The 15042-nt window shown below is 42.1% G+C and overlaps 1 protein-coding gene across 1 annotated transcript; it reads right to left on the bottom strand.

The window, feature by feature from the left end:
- Positions 1–13796: 13796 nt before the first annotated feature.
- Positions 13797–14783, bottom strand: LOC115650600 (olfactory receptor 1052-like). Its single transcript, XM_030560787.1, has one exon. It carries the CDS (start codon positions 14781–14783, stop codon positions 13797–13799), a length of 987 nt encoding a protein of 328 aa, XP_030416647.1.
- Between the last annotated feature and the right edge of the window lie 259 nt (positions 14784–15042).

Consider the following 15042-nt stretch of genomic DNA (forward strand, 5'->3'; position numbering starts at 1 on the left):
AAAGTGCTCGGTAACTGAATACAGGGAACACGACCAGCTCCTCCAGTAGTAAATGCCGGATCCTTTTTTTGATTATTAAATATATAGAGCTGATAAAGGTGCTTGATTGTGTAACCTAAGCTCACACTTCAGAGCTCTCTGTCCCCCTCCAGAGGCTGGACCACACAGAGCTAACAAAACCAGGCATTTTAAATCAGGTAGTTCATTTTTTTCAATCCCAAGGTCCTGGGCTTAATCCCCAGTGTCAATGACAAAACCAAGAGCATTGTGTTGCAAGTGCTATTAAGCTGAGGCTGAAATATTATGTTCCTCCCTAGAACAGGCACACAACCACGTGTGTGACAGAAAGTTTCCTGAGGGCTCTGTATCTGGTCCTCTTACCTGCTAGTGTGCATCAGCCTTGCCCTGTGGACTGCCAGATAGTATTATACGCTGGAATCTTGAGTTGCCTTTAATTTATGCTGTACCCATTCTGTGTGTAAATAGAGAACTTCAGTTCTTCAAATTGTCACTCCAGCGCCAAATCCTCTCTACAATTTTTAAGGTAACACCACAATTCATCATGCAAAAGGACACATCTGACTCTAAATACATGAGATGGCAAAATAAGACATAAGAAAACAAGAGATTATATTTTATGTTTTCCTCTGTCTGCTAGTTATCTTACACTATTTGATTGTTCTGCAAATAGATACTGTCAACATAAGTCATCCTGTAGCATCATGTACATTTTCCCCACTGTGTATTATTCCAAAGCAGAAAAGCCAAAAATAAATATCAAGTCAAAATATCTGAAAAACTGATGACAGGGAATCTAATTTAAAGTCCAAAAGATCGACAGAATATTTATTCCTACTCTGTCAAAGCTGAGTGGATTAAGCCTACCTGTAGAGAAAGGTACATTATCACTGATCCCAGTAGAAAGATATGTGGCTGACAAGTGATTTTTATTTAGTTCAGTGGCAACTGGGACAAAATCCCTGAAGGAGCATGAACCTCAGAAGAGATAGTTAACATATCTTTTGTGTCTCCTGGAGGTTGGGGATAATAAATCACAGAGTCCAAAGTAGAACAGCTCCAACAGGAGAGACTGAGGAAGAACCACACCAGAATATCCCATACTTCAGAGGCTAGAGTACTCACAAGAGAGGTGGGAAACCCATGATCAAATCTCTTCTCATGTGACATAGAAGAGCTTGGCATCTCCATGCTCAGAAAGAAGTAGCAATTTGCATACTCAGAGGCTGAAACAGGTACAAAGGAGCTTTTACTGCAAAAATATAGGTGCCAAGTGAGTTTAGGTACCTATAGCATTTGGCCTCACCTGAGTGGGGATTTCAGGAATAGCAATGGGTTCTGATTCTGGACTCAGATATCCAAAGTGCAAATTAGATTTAGGAATACAGGTTTCATCTCTGCCACATGCCAACTCTCAGATCTGGCCTACAGCCAAAAGATTTACAGGTATTGCTATATCTGCTAGGGATGTGCTTGTCTACTGATATAGTTATACTAGTATAATCATCAGTGCTGATGAAGTTATACCAATATAAAGGTGCCATATACTGGAATAGGTCCACAGATTATAGGCCAGACAGAACCATTATAACCAACTAGTCTGACATCCTGTGTAATACAGGCCATAAAGGAAATTTTGAAAGTCTTGAATCCCTAATCTTTGCATCACCCTTCCCTTTAGCAGGGATCATGGACTAGCCAGTGCACCACAAAGCTCCCTATCACATTGCATGAGTGCTTTCTCCCTATTGTTACCCTAGAATAAAACCTTTACCCTGCTGCAACTGAAGCTATGCTACAGGGTAGAGCTGAGTAAAATTCAAATGGACTTTTCAACATGTGTCTGCATTCCAAATCAAGGCTAAAAAGTCAAAACATGAACATTTTGAACAGAAAGGAAATTCTGAAAAATATCCATTTGGAAATGTCAAAATGTTTTGTTTTGGCATTTCTGATAGACTCATAGACTCATAGACTCTAGGACTGGAAGGGACCTCGAGAGGTCATCGAGTCCGGTCCCCTGCCCTCATGGCAGGACCAAATACTGTCTAGACCATCCCTGATAGACATTTATCTAACCTACTCTTAAATATCTCCAGCGATGGAGATTCCACAACTTCCCTAGGCAATCTATTCCAGTGTTTAACTACCCTGACAGTTAGGAACTTTTTCCTAATGTCCAACCTAAATCTCCCTTGCTGCAGTTTAAGTCCATTGCTTCTTGTTCTACCATTGGAGGCCAAGGTGAACAAGTTTTCTCTCTCCTCCTGATGACACCCTTTTAGATACCTGAAAACTGCTATCAGGTCCCCTCTCAGTCTTCTCTTTTCCAAACTAAACAAACCCAATTCCTTCAGCCTTCCTTCATAGGTCATGTTCTCAAGACCTTTAATCATTCTTGTTGCTCTTCTCTGGACCCTCTCCAATTTCTCCACATCTTTCTTGAAATGCGGCCCAGAACTGGGCACAATACTCCAGTTGAGGCCTAACCAGCGCAGAGTAAAGCGGAAGAATGACTTCTCGTGTCTTGTTTACAACACACCTGTTAATCAACATGAAACACTGACATTCCAAAACTGAAATGCTTCATGTTTGTGTCTTGACCTGACTGAGGCAGGCAGCAGCCTTTTAAGATTGATGTGTATTTATTTGGAAAATTTCAGTCTGATTTGCCATTTCTGAGACTGAAGCTAGGGAAAAAAAGATGTTGTTTTGCCCTTATTAAAATATATCTATCTGGTGCCTTTTCCTCTGAGAAGCTCTGGTGACCCGCCCCCCCATAGCTTTGCAGCAGTGACTTGAAATTTGATAGGGTGGTGCCTTATGCATTTCCCAGAAAAATCAGTCCAAATTTGACTAATTTAAAAAATTGCTGTTCACAGGATCAATTGAGATTTGCTAGAGCTTCCTAGTTTAATCCCCTCAAGATCCCATCTGCCCTGGGCAGGCAACATCCCAGGGATTCCAGAGGCCGAGAAGAATTTTCCCAGCAATTCTAGATCTGGGCTGTTGCAGGTCTCAAACTAGGCACCCAAAATTAGCAGCAAGTTTTGACCTTAATTTCTCTGTGCCTCAGTTCCCTACCTCACAAAGGTATTTTGAAAATAAGTTCAGACACTACAGTGATAATCACCATGGAAAAGCACATGAGCAAAGTATGAATTCTATCTTCAGAACAAGGCTGGAAGAGTTTAAATAAGACCTGGTGTAGCAAGGCCCTGCAGGTCCCTCTTGCCTCCTACCAGGCTAAAAAAGGTCACTCAGAAACCTGGGGTTGAGTAACCACTGGTGTCATTCACTTACAGGTTCTGTTCCTACAACCTTTTGGCCATACACAGCTTGGGTTCTAGAAGAGCTACACTCCCTCTCTCTCTCTCTCTATCCCCAACTCCTTTAGCCTCCCTCCAGTTTTGGCTTCCTTCTTCCCAGCCATTTATATAGCCCCAGGCTAACTGGATGGGTAACTGTCTCCCATTCACCAGTTAGCTGCAGATTTTTATAGCCAGCTCCAATATGCTTCCCTTAATGGGAGCTGGCGTGACAGAGGGCTGAGTCAGCAGCTCTTGCCCAGCCCCCTGTCACACCTGGGACCACACACTGAATGATGAGGCTAAACCAAAATCCTGAACAGCTGCTCTCAAAGTGGGCCCTGTCCATTCTTTGCACTCAAGCTGGCTGGGAGCTTTTGAATAAAATGGATTTTCCACCAAGAATACGGATTTGCCAGATAGAAATCTTTTAGTTGGAATGTCTCAGTTTTGATTAAATATTTCTCAGGTTCAGGATGGAATTTCTGGTTAACCTCTGGAGACATAGAGAGAGCAACCCCATAATAGCCAAATCCCAGCTATCAGGGCACTCACCTGGGATGTGGGAGACCCCTATTCAAGTCACTTCTCTGCCTAATTAAGGGCAGGGAAATAGATCTATGTTTCCAATATCACAGGTGAGTGCCCTTATGTCTGCCCTATTTTCTATTCTATGGTGCCTCTCTATCTCTCCTTTTGGAGCTGTTCTACTTTGTATGAATAATAAAGGATCCATTGGGACACAGAGAGAAAATCTATCTTGATAGCCCAGTGGTTGTAAGCCTGATCTGGGATGTGAGAGATCCAGGTCCAAGTGCCTGATTTGGAATGGGGTCTTGCATCTGAGTCTCCCTGGTGTGACAGTATGAACCACGTGGGGGAACAATAAAACAACAAAAAAACCAAGCAGCTAACTCTAATTATCTACTCCTCTCAGTGGCTGTTGTGGGTAGGAGGAGTCTGGGGGCTATGTAAGCCAGACCTAACTCATTCCAGAAGAGCTAAGTGTAGAGGCAATATGCAAGTAGGGTGGAGTTTGAAGGGGGAGGGGGAAAACAAACAAACAAACAAACAAACAAACAACATAGCTTGAAAAAGGGGAAGTAGGAGTTGTGAACAGTGTGTGTGTGTGTGGGGGGGAGATAGTGAGTTTGGAGAAAGTTAGGTATGGCCTGGGGATCAGCATCCACAAGAAACTGTGGGTCTGCCTAGAGCAAAGTGAGCTGTGGGGAATGGTACCGCAGATATGTATACTGACAAACTGTTGCACCCCTTTCTGTAAATGTTACTACATTCTCTCCAGCATTCTTTCTCCCCCAACCTTTTCTAGGGTGGTCAAGTCATTTTGACTCACCAGGCAATTGCTTGGTGGCATTTTGAGTGGTGGTATCTGGGGTTTAACTGGAGGGCTAAGTCACATTAGTGACTGTCAGCTGGTCTCCCTGGAGCTGTTGAAAATCCACCAGTTCATCCCTGTGGAAGTAAAGAAAGAACTGGCAGAGATTTTAAGGGGATTTCAATGCAAAAAGTCCCTTCAGTGAGAAAGAATCAAGCTAGCTCTAACCCTAATAACGTGAGATTTGTAGAAGTGAGGATTGTGTGAGGCGAGTGGGAAAGAACTGTGTGAGAAGTTGTTGCTACCTTGTGTTAGATAAAGTATGGAATGTAGACAAGTCTAAATAGATGTGAGAAAAATAAGATATCAGGATGACCTATGTATAAACAAAATGTAGCTGTTGCCATTATTGTATGTAACAAAGGTATAAATGCTTGCTGTAATTATTTACCTGGAGAGAGACCTGTTTAGCTCTCTACCTCCACACAATTGCTAGAGATAATAAAGTATCTGACTTGCTGCACGCAACCTGAGAGTGAGAACTCTGTTTTTCAACGACATCCCTTATCCTAGAAGAGTGCCCTAACCACTGAGCTACTGGCTATTCATAGGTCAGGCTTTTGTCTCTCATTTTCTGTGAAGTTTTTCCAGAAGACAAGGTTTCATCCCAGTGTAGAATGGGGAAAATATTTTGAAATCTTGAATATACCCAGGGAACAGGAAATTATTTTCCCACTTCTGTCTAATCTGTACCCACTCATAATATTACCACTTAAAATAATTATCCTTTAAAACAATTGTCAAAGTTAGGTTTTCAGACCTACACCACTGCCACAGAGATTAAGGAATATGCAAGCTGAAATCACACTCCTTGGAATGGCACATAGATATACTCAATGAGGAAAAAAAACCTATTTTTAGACCCTGTTAGAGTCCTTATGTTAGTTATCACTTATGATCACAGAATCATAGAATATAAGAGTTGGAAGGGACCTCAGGAGGTCATCTAGTCCAACCCCTTGCTCAAAGCAGGATCAATTCCCAACTAAATCATCCCAGCCAGGGCTTTGTCAAGCCAGGCCTTAAAAACCTCTAAGGAAGGAGATTCCACCACCTCCCTAGTTAACCCATTCCAGTGCTTCACTACCCTCCCAGTGAAATAGTTTTTCCTAATATATACAACCTAACCCCCCCCACTACAACTTGAGACCATTACTCCTTGTTCTGTCATCTGCCACCACTGAGAACAGTCTAGATCCATCCTCTTTGGACAATGCAGATGATTCTTAGGGAGAACTAATTGAACGTCAGAATAACCACTGCATGGGCCTCTGACAAAATGCCAAGATGGAAACAGACTATCACCTAATATACCATTGTTTTCATTCTCCAGTTGGTGGAGATTGAATTGTCTATAGAAGATAGATCAAGAACATCTCTTCTCAGGTCTCATAACACAAGAACAGGAGAAAAATCAATCAAGTTAAAAGTTAGGAAATTCAAAATTAAGATAAGGAAGGTAATTTTCACAAAAAATGTATGATTTTTCTAGGCAACGCATTGCCACAAGAAGTAATTGTGGTCAAGAATTTAGTGAAGTTCAACAAGGGATAGGCTATTTATATGCATATGTAGAATATCAAGAGTTATAATTAAAGAAAATATTTCTGGGAGAGAGATTAAATCTCATGCTTGAAGGTTTAAACTAATCTCTGACTATTGGAGATTAGGAGGAGACCTAATGTTGCGGGCAGCTTCTCCCACATCTGCCTACTGTGAGGTTCTTACACTTTCCTTAAAGCATCTGGTATAAGCCAATGTCATAGACAGGCTATTGGACTAGATAAACCTTGTGTCTTATCCTGTCTGGCAATCCCTATGTTTCTGAGACAGAGGGGAACCAATAGCTTCTACAGGTTAGTTCAATCATGGAACAAGATTCTCCCTCAGAACTTCCCCAAACTCTGCAGAGTTATGCTTGGGGTTAAGGTTGGGAAGCTGTGAACATAAGACAGTTCACACTTGCCCCTGGGGATGGATAATTTGATGTACATCTGTAACACTTATAGACCTCGGTAGGCAGGTGTCATAAACAGATGATTAAGGGTTAATGTCTATTTTACCTGTAAAGGGTTAAGAAGCTCAGTGAACCTGGCTGACACCTGACCAGAGGACCAATAGCGGGACAAGATACTTTCAAATCTTTGGTGGAGGGAAGTCTTTGTTTGTGTTTTTTGTTTTGTTTGTTGTTCGCTCTTGGGGCTAAGAGGGACCAGATGTATACCCAGGTGTTCCCAATCTTTCTGAATCAGTCTTTCATGTTCCAAACTGTAAGTTTAGCCAGGTCAGGCGGATTAGTCTTATGTTTGTTTTCTTGACTTTTAAATGTGTCTTTTTGCTGAAAGGATTTTTACCTCTATTTGCTGTAACTTTGAATCTCAGGCTAAGGGCGGGGATGAGTCCCTCTAGTCTATATGAATCTGAGTACCCTGTAAAGCATTTTACATCCTGATTTTACAGAGATAATTTTTACCTTTTCTTTCTTTAATTAAAAGCTTTCTTTTTAAGAACCTGATTGATTTTTTCCCTTGTTTTAGAATCCAAGGGATTGAGTCTAAACTCACCAGGGATTGGTGGGGGAAAAGGAGGGGATGGTTAATTTCTCCTTGTTTTAAGACCCAAGGGGTTTGGCTCTTGGGTTCCCCAGGGAAGGTTTTGGGGGAACAGAAGTGTGCCAGACACAGACTTTTGGCTAGTGGCAGCATACCAAATTTGAGCTGGTAATTAAGCTTAAAAGTGATCATGCAGGTCCCCACTTTTTGGATGCTAAAGTTCAAAGTGGGGGAAAAAACCTTGACAGCAGGATTGAACCTGGGACCTCAGCAGCATTGACCATTGGACTCAATGGAGATTTTCCATGGACTTTCCAGTACCATAGATCTCAGTCCTGGGCATTCTTATGTGATTGCTTCAATTTACACATGTGAGTAATCCCTTTGACATCAATTGGACTACTCACATGAGTAAAATTAAGCACGTGCACATGTGTTTGCAGGATTAGGGAACTTGGAAAGCACAAGCAAGGTGCTCAACACAAATGCTTCAAAGACCACCGAAAACAGAATCTCAACTCATGCAACATGAATACAGATCAGTTTGAAGACACAGCCAAGGAGAGACCTGAAAGGACAGCAACTATCAAACAGTTTGAGAAAGACGCACAAGAAAAACTGATTGAAAAAACAGTCAAGCATCAGGCCAAGTCTTCAGTGGGAGCCTGCGTATCTCTAAGTGACATCCATTTATAATCTTGATCCTCGCAGATCGGGCTTTATAGCCACAAGGGAGCATGTGAGATGCCATGATGTCACTGCTGGATACAATGGATGGCCATACATTTTCCCCCCAGGTGTGTTCAACGCTAATGTCTGATGATCACAGAAATTTGAGTCAGAGAATTTTAAGATGTTTCAGCCAGATCTACAAAGGTACATTAGGTAACTAATTGCCATTTGAGACACATAAGTCCAACATTTAGGTGATCCTGAGGCTCAAAGGCACAAAAAGGCTGTTGGATACCTAGTTCTCAGAGATGCTCATTGGGAGCTGAGTGCTTAACCAACCTTTGTGCTCTTGGAATATCCCTCCTCTGGCTACGTCTATGCTTCCATGCATAGTTGGATAGTTGACTCTGTACATGCTCCTGCATATTCCTCAGACCTGCATGTAGTGTCCACATACACTGTGCTGGAGAGAGGTCAAACCCTGTGTAGACGCATATACCTGCATCCACACTGCCACTGTTGTTATGCCAGAGCAGCACTACCACTTCAGAGCCAGTATCCCAGGTTCTGTGCCTCACAGGAGACACTCTAGGAACTGCCTGTCTGAGTGCCGTTGCCACGGCCAATCCCTTTTACACATTTGCCCATGGCAGTACCAGCTCATCTCTCCCTCTGGCCATACTGGGTGGAAGACATGGAAGGATGGTGGTTCTGCTCCTACTCCTTGTTAGCAGGCTTTCCCTTCACCCTCTCACTCCCCTGGTTCTTGTTACACAGACAGAAAGCTAACCAGAAGTCCAAAGTGCTGATAATGCAATGTTTATTGGAGTTAGTTTCCAGCAAAAGTGTTCCATAACTCTGAGGTCACAGAGCCTTGTTTCCCAGCATTCTCCACCTCCTCAGTATGCACAATTATATCTGAAATGCACGTGCACAGTCCCACCCCTTACAAATTACCGTCACATTCCATTTCAGAGGGTCGTGGGTCTGGGGTCTTCATCCCACCCCTTCTGTGCCCCATGAGAGGGGTAAGGAGTGAGGTTGTGCTACAGTCAGGGGCAGGCATTTCTCTGGCCTTTTATTGTTTTACCTTCCCCCAATTCCCCTTTGCCCCTCCTGACTGGTTGCTTGCCTTGAGATGGGAGTTGAGGCCGTCTTCAAGTGTGTGCTTATATATTACACTCCCACCATGCCCAGTAACACTTTTACTGCTCTTATCAGTTCCCATTATACTAATAAACCCATCTGGCTTAGGCAAAAGCAGCATACATGGTGTCTGCCTTTGTCCTTAGTAAGGGTCCCTTTATTCACACATATTAGTAAGTGTGTGTGTGTGTATAAATCAAACAGGCAAACAAAACTTAAAATACTATCTCAGGCGAAAATACAAGCCAGGATCCTACATTGGCACTCGCACTCCTAACACTCCTTCTTGAGGGACAAGTGTTCATGCAGTGGGGTGGGCCACTGGCAAGATGCTGGATGGAATCTGGACAGAACTTTCTGACATGGTGATGAAGATGGCTGGCCATAATGGGTGACTGACAATCTCCTCTGGAGCCATGGAACAGATATGGTGACTGCCAGTATTGACAAGGTATGCCCATGGATGGACCCCCATTTCTGGTCCAGGAGAACCAGCTTGGTGTTGTGAGATTGCATGATTTTGGAAAACTGGGATGACAAACAGTGGCTTCAGAACTTCATAATGAGGAAAAAGACCTCCTTGGGGCTGTGTGTGATGAGATGATCCCAACCCTCCAATGCCACAAGCCTCGATTTAGGAAAGCCATGCCAGTGACAAAGTAAATAGTTATTGCCCTGAGGAAGCCGGAGATACCTGACCAGCTCAGACAACTTTTTCAGTTCTGAGGAAGGACTGGAGGCTAATAATGATAAGATACAGGTAATACTGTTTTGTTTTTGTTTGTTTAAATAAATATTTACAGTGCATCAAGGAGGTGGTGGGAAAGGGGTTTGGTTCCTTCCAGGGCCTGAGGAAGAGCTCTGTGTAAGCTCAGAAGCTGGTCTCTCTCTCACCAACAGAAGTTGGTCCATTAAAAGACATTATCTCACCCACCTTGTCTCTCTCTCAAGTTGAGAACTGGAAGCCTGCAAGGTGTATGAGCACTTTACATTCAGAAGTGAAAGATCAGTTATTGGCTTGGCTCTATTTATATGGCCCCATGACCAGAGTATCTCAGAAGCTTTGATATATTTATCCTCACAACATCCTTGTGAGGTAGGGGAGCGTTAATATCCCCAATTTGCAGGAACAGAAAGACTAAGTGGTTTGCCCTATGTCACATGGGAAGATTGTGATGGAGAAAGGAAATGACCATGTCTCCTGAGTATCAGGCTAGTGTTCAAGCCACCAGAGGGATTGTTCAGGTTTCCTGCCTGAGAAAAATAGCTGGTTCATTTTGAAAAAAGAGATACAAGAATCACCAGGGAGTTTGCACAGGTTTTGTAGGCAACACAATTGTTGGTGGTTATTGCCAGGGGACATGAAAGATGTTCTAATAATCCCACCTGTGCCTGGCCTCATGTTCAGACTTGGCAGCACTCCAAGGATTCTGTCCCAATATGCCACAAAAATAAATATAAACAACTCCTCTGACCTATAAAAACAATCCCATTTGGGATCAAGAACATCAGACATCTCCCTCTTGTAGGTTTGTTTTGTTAAGCTCCAAAGGAGATGGTATAAATTTTCTCCTTTGGTTCCGACATGTGGATACAATTGTCATTTAGAACTAATTCACATGGAGCTCAGACTCACTGAAATCAGAGTCTTGATTATCTGAACAGCACATTTGTATTGTTTTTTTCTGTTGCAGAATAAGCACAGTGACAAGGGAAATGATGCCCATGCTGCTCACATTCTGAGAAAGAGAAGTGATTACTTAGGTAAGAATAACATATTGCAAAATAAAGAGCATCTCGGAGTATTAAAACTTTTATTTCTATTTTTTTTAAAATGTATTTTGATTGTAAAGAAATGTGTCCAGTCGGCATATTTGCCGCATGTGTCTGGAGATCAAGGATGTGGACTGTTTCATTAATTTTGTACAGTGATGAGGTGCAGATGATTGACTGACACCATCTGAGGATCTAGTGTTCTTAGAATATCTACCTCCAGAATAGTCAATGTAGCTCCACTGAAGTCAATTCCCATTCATGCTAGCTAAAGATCTGGCTCATCACTCTTTATCCACAGCTGAATCAGGAACCTCCTGCTCCACTTGTCCATTTTCTAGATTGATATTCTCTCGAAGTGGGAGTAGTCACACAGGCAGGCTGCTGAAAGAAAGGAGCAGTGTCCCATTGTCACATCCAGTGCATGTTCTGGTGTATGGCGTAGGAGAGGCACTTTCAAAAGACATCAGTCTACCTTCTTCCCTGTAGATATACATCCTGAAAAACAATCTTTAGAAACATCAAAACTAGAGATGGTCAAAACAATTTTGATGGAACAATTCTGTCAGAAAATGCAAATTTGACAAAAAAAGAACATTTTGCAGGAATGCATTGATTTTGATTAAATTTTGGATGGGAACACGTCTAACTAAAATATGTATTACTTTCTCATTTTGATAATGTCAAAATGTTTTGTTATGATAAGGTAAAAATGTTTCATTTTGAGTTTATCATATTGTTTTATTTCATATTTACTTTTATATTATATTAAAACTTTAATCTATATTATATTACAATATCTTACATTACATTATCGTTTTAAAATTCCTAAAAAAAAATCAAGATTATCAAAAATATCTTTTCGATGTTTCTGAACTGAAATTCTTGTTTGAAATTTCCATTCCCGGGTAAAGTTTGAAATGTCAACATTTCATTCTTATTTGGAATTTCAAAATTTGGATTTACCTACGGAATGGAAATTTTCTTTTCTAATGAGCTCTAATCAAAACCAATAAAGAAAATGTGTAAGGTCAGATTCACCAAGGGACTTAGGCATTGGAATGCTCAGTGTTATATTGCCTAACGTTTAGGTCCCTAGAAAATTTCCAGGATTCACAAAACCTGAGCTAGGACCCTGGGTCCCCTATGCCATGAGGGGGGAGAGAAAGCTGATTAGGAATGGGATCCCCAAAAGCCAGCATGCTGAGTGGGGAGCTCGCCAATGGGAGAATGTCCCTAGTTTATGTTTTCTAATGTGCGTTACTTTGCATTATCAACACTGAAATTCATTTGTCATTTCCTTGCCCGATTGATTGTAAAGTTTTGATCGCTCAGTTTTGTGAGTTCTCTCTGTAACTCTTTGCAGTCAGCTTTGGATTTAACTATCTTGAATAGTTTTGTATCATCTGCAAGTTTTGCCACCTCACTGCTCACCCTTTTTTCCAAATAATTTATGAATATGTTGAATACAGTTGCTTATGGAACCCTGTTGCTTACCTCTCTCTATTGTGAAAGCTGACCATTTATTCCTACCCTTTGTTTCCTGTCTTTTAACCAGTTACTGATCCATGACAGAACCTTCTCTCTTACCCCATGACTGTTTAATTCGCTTAAGAGCCTTTGGTGATGGGCTTTGTCAAAGGTTTTCAGAAAGTCCGGGTACACTATATCCATTGGATCACCCTTGTCTGCATGTTTGTTGACCCCGCTCCAAGAATCCTAATAGATAGGTGAGGCATTATTGCCCATTACAAAAAAACATGATGACTCTTCCCTAACAAATATGTTCATCTATGTATCTGTTCTTTACTATAGTTTCAACCAATTTGTCTGGTACTGAAATTAAGCTTACTGTTGTAATTGCCAGGATCATCTCGGTATCGTTTTTTGAACATCAGCATTATATTAACTTTCCTGCAGTCATCTCACAGTTAGTAGTTGTGCAAATTTCTTCAGCACTCATGCTTGAATAACATCTGGCCCTGCAGTAAAGTCTGAACTAAGATGGAGTTGCTATAGGAGCTCACAATGGGGCACAGGGGTTGCTGGAGCTCCACCACCCAGTCCCAGAGCAATTGAGGCTGTGTGTCCTGCACTTGGGAAAAGTGATCACCCAGAGCCAGGAGGCTCTATAAGGAAACTTATGATCCGAGTCATTCTGCAGAGAGCTAATTTGGAACAAGGTGGGGGTGAGTTTAGCAGTGTAGATTGAGGAGACAGTGGTTGGGCATGTACAGAACCATGCATGGTACATAACTTACAGGTTCAGTTGTGTCTTTGCTCATCTAAGCAATGCCTCCTTGCCTACACTGCTATTTATAGTGCTGCTAGGAGGCATGCCAGGTGAGGGGATTTACATGCCACCCTAAAGAATGTGCAGTGTAGACATAGCCTTAGGGAGCAGCCTGCTTTGTCTCTCTCTGTTTCAGGGTTCTTGTATGTAATTGTTCTGAATTCTAAAGAAATAGAAGTGTTATGTTGCAACCTTCCAAAAGTGTATTTTAGGCTTACATCTAACGTCTCTATTTGTATGCTGTGAACATAACTCTGATTCCACCCAGTAGGGGTCAGGAGTATTGGTACACCATCCAGTTAACCACGAGAGTGGGCTGAGCACTTGGGAATGGGGGTTACATGAAAGGTGTTTTATTTATTTAGAATAAAAATGGAGCAGACTGATTCAATGCTATTCTACCCAGGATCTGACAGCACAGAACTTTTAAGTGATATAATTGGCTTTAGTGAATTTACATTATGCAATGCACATTGTGTGGTTTTGATAAACACCTTACACATCTGTCACCTGAAAGAGCCTTTACACTGTTTCTGGCGATGCTGCTGTCATGGAGTTCTTGGTTCCACCCCAGCATAGACCCCTTTCTCCTACCACCCTTCCCCGTTAGTTACTCTGAAGGATGTTATGCTAGATTTTCACTGAGTAATAATCACTTTTCTACTTAGCAGTTTCCTTACAGCACATTTCACATCCCTGTTCCTCAGGCTGTAGATCAGGGGGTTCAACATGGGGATCACTATTGTATAGAACACAGAGGCTATTTGATCTGTATCCAGTGAGTAGCTGGAGCTGGGTCGCAAATACATGAAAGAAATGGTTCCATGGAATATAGTCACAGCTGTCAAGTGGGAGGTGCAGGTGGCGAATGCTTTATGCCTGCCCTGGACAGAATGGATCCTCAGCACTGCAATTACAATAAGAATGTACGAGATGATGATGATCAGAAATGTGCTCATTTCAAACAAACTGCCACAGGTAAAGAGTAGCCTCTCGTTGACAGAGACATCACTGCAGGAGAGTTTCAGGAGAGAGGTGAGATCGCAGTAAAAGTTATTGATGACATTGGAGTCACAAAAGGATAATCTCTGCAAACTGCTTGTGTTTATCAAAGAGTTAATCAAGCCTGAGAAATACGATCCAACCACCAGCGTTATGCTGACTCTCTTGGTCATGGTGACCATGTAGAGCAGTGGGTTACAAATGGCCACATAACGATCATATGCCATCGCAGCCAGGAGGAAGATCTCAGTGGTGACAAACACAACAAAGAAGCCGTATTGCATAATGCACCCACTATAAGAAATGGCTTTGCTCTCCTCTAAGAAATTGGCCAGCATATTGGGAGCAATGGTGGAGGAATAGCAGACATCTAAGAAAGACAAGTTGCTAAGGAAGAAGTACATGGGCGTGTGGAGTTGGAGGTCGATCTGAATTACCAAGATCACCCCTATATTCCCCATAACGGTGATGAGATAGATGAGAAAAAACGTGACGAAGAGCGGGACCTGCAGCTCCAGACGATCTGTTAATCCAACGAGAAAGAATTTGGTCACTGTGGTGTGATTGTCTCCAGTCATTCGTGTTAACTTTTTTGTTATCTGCAGGGAAAAATAATTAATCATGATGCTTATAGCAACTGATTTACATTTATTCAGCACTCTGGGCTTTTGAGTGCCCCATCTCCCTGTGAGCTTGCCTGCATATATATACCTGCCCCTGGAAATTTTCACTACATGCATCTGATGAAGTGGGTATTCACCCACGAAAGCTCATGCTCCAAAACGTCTGTTAGTCTGTAAGGTGTCACAGGATTCTTTGCTGCTTTTACAGATCCAGACTAACACGGCTTCCCCTCTGATACCATCTCCCTGTGAGTGCTGG

The sequence above is a fragment of the Gopherus evgoodei genome, chromosome 4 (assembly GCF_007399415.2).
Source record: "Gopherus evgoodei ecotype Sinaloan lineage chromosome 4, rGopEvg1_v1.p, whole genome shotgun sequence".
NCBI lineage: Eukaryota > Metazoa > Chordata > Testudines > Testudinidae > Gopherus > Gopherus evgoodei.

Coding starts and splice junctions, on each gene's coding strand:
- LOC115650600 (XM_030560787.1), bottom strand. CDS start 14,783: ATGATTAATTATTTTTCCCTGCAGATAACAAAAAAGTTAACACGAATG.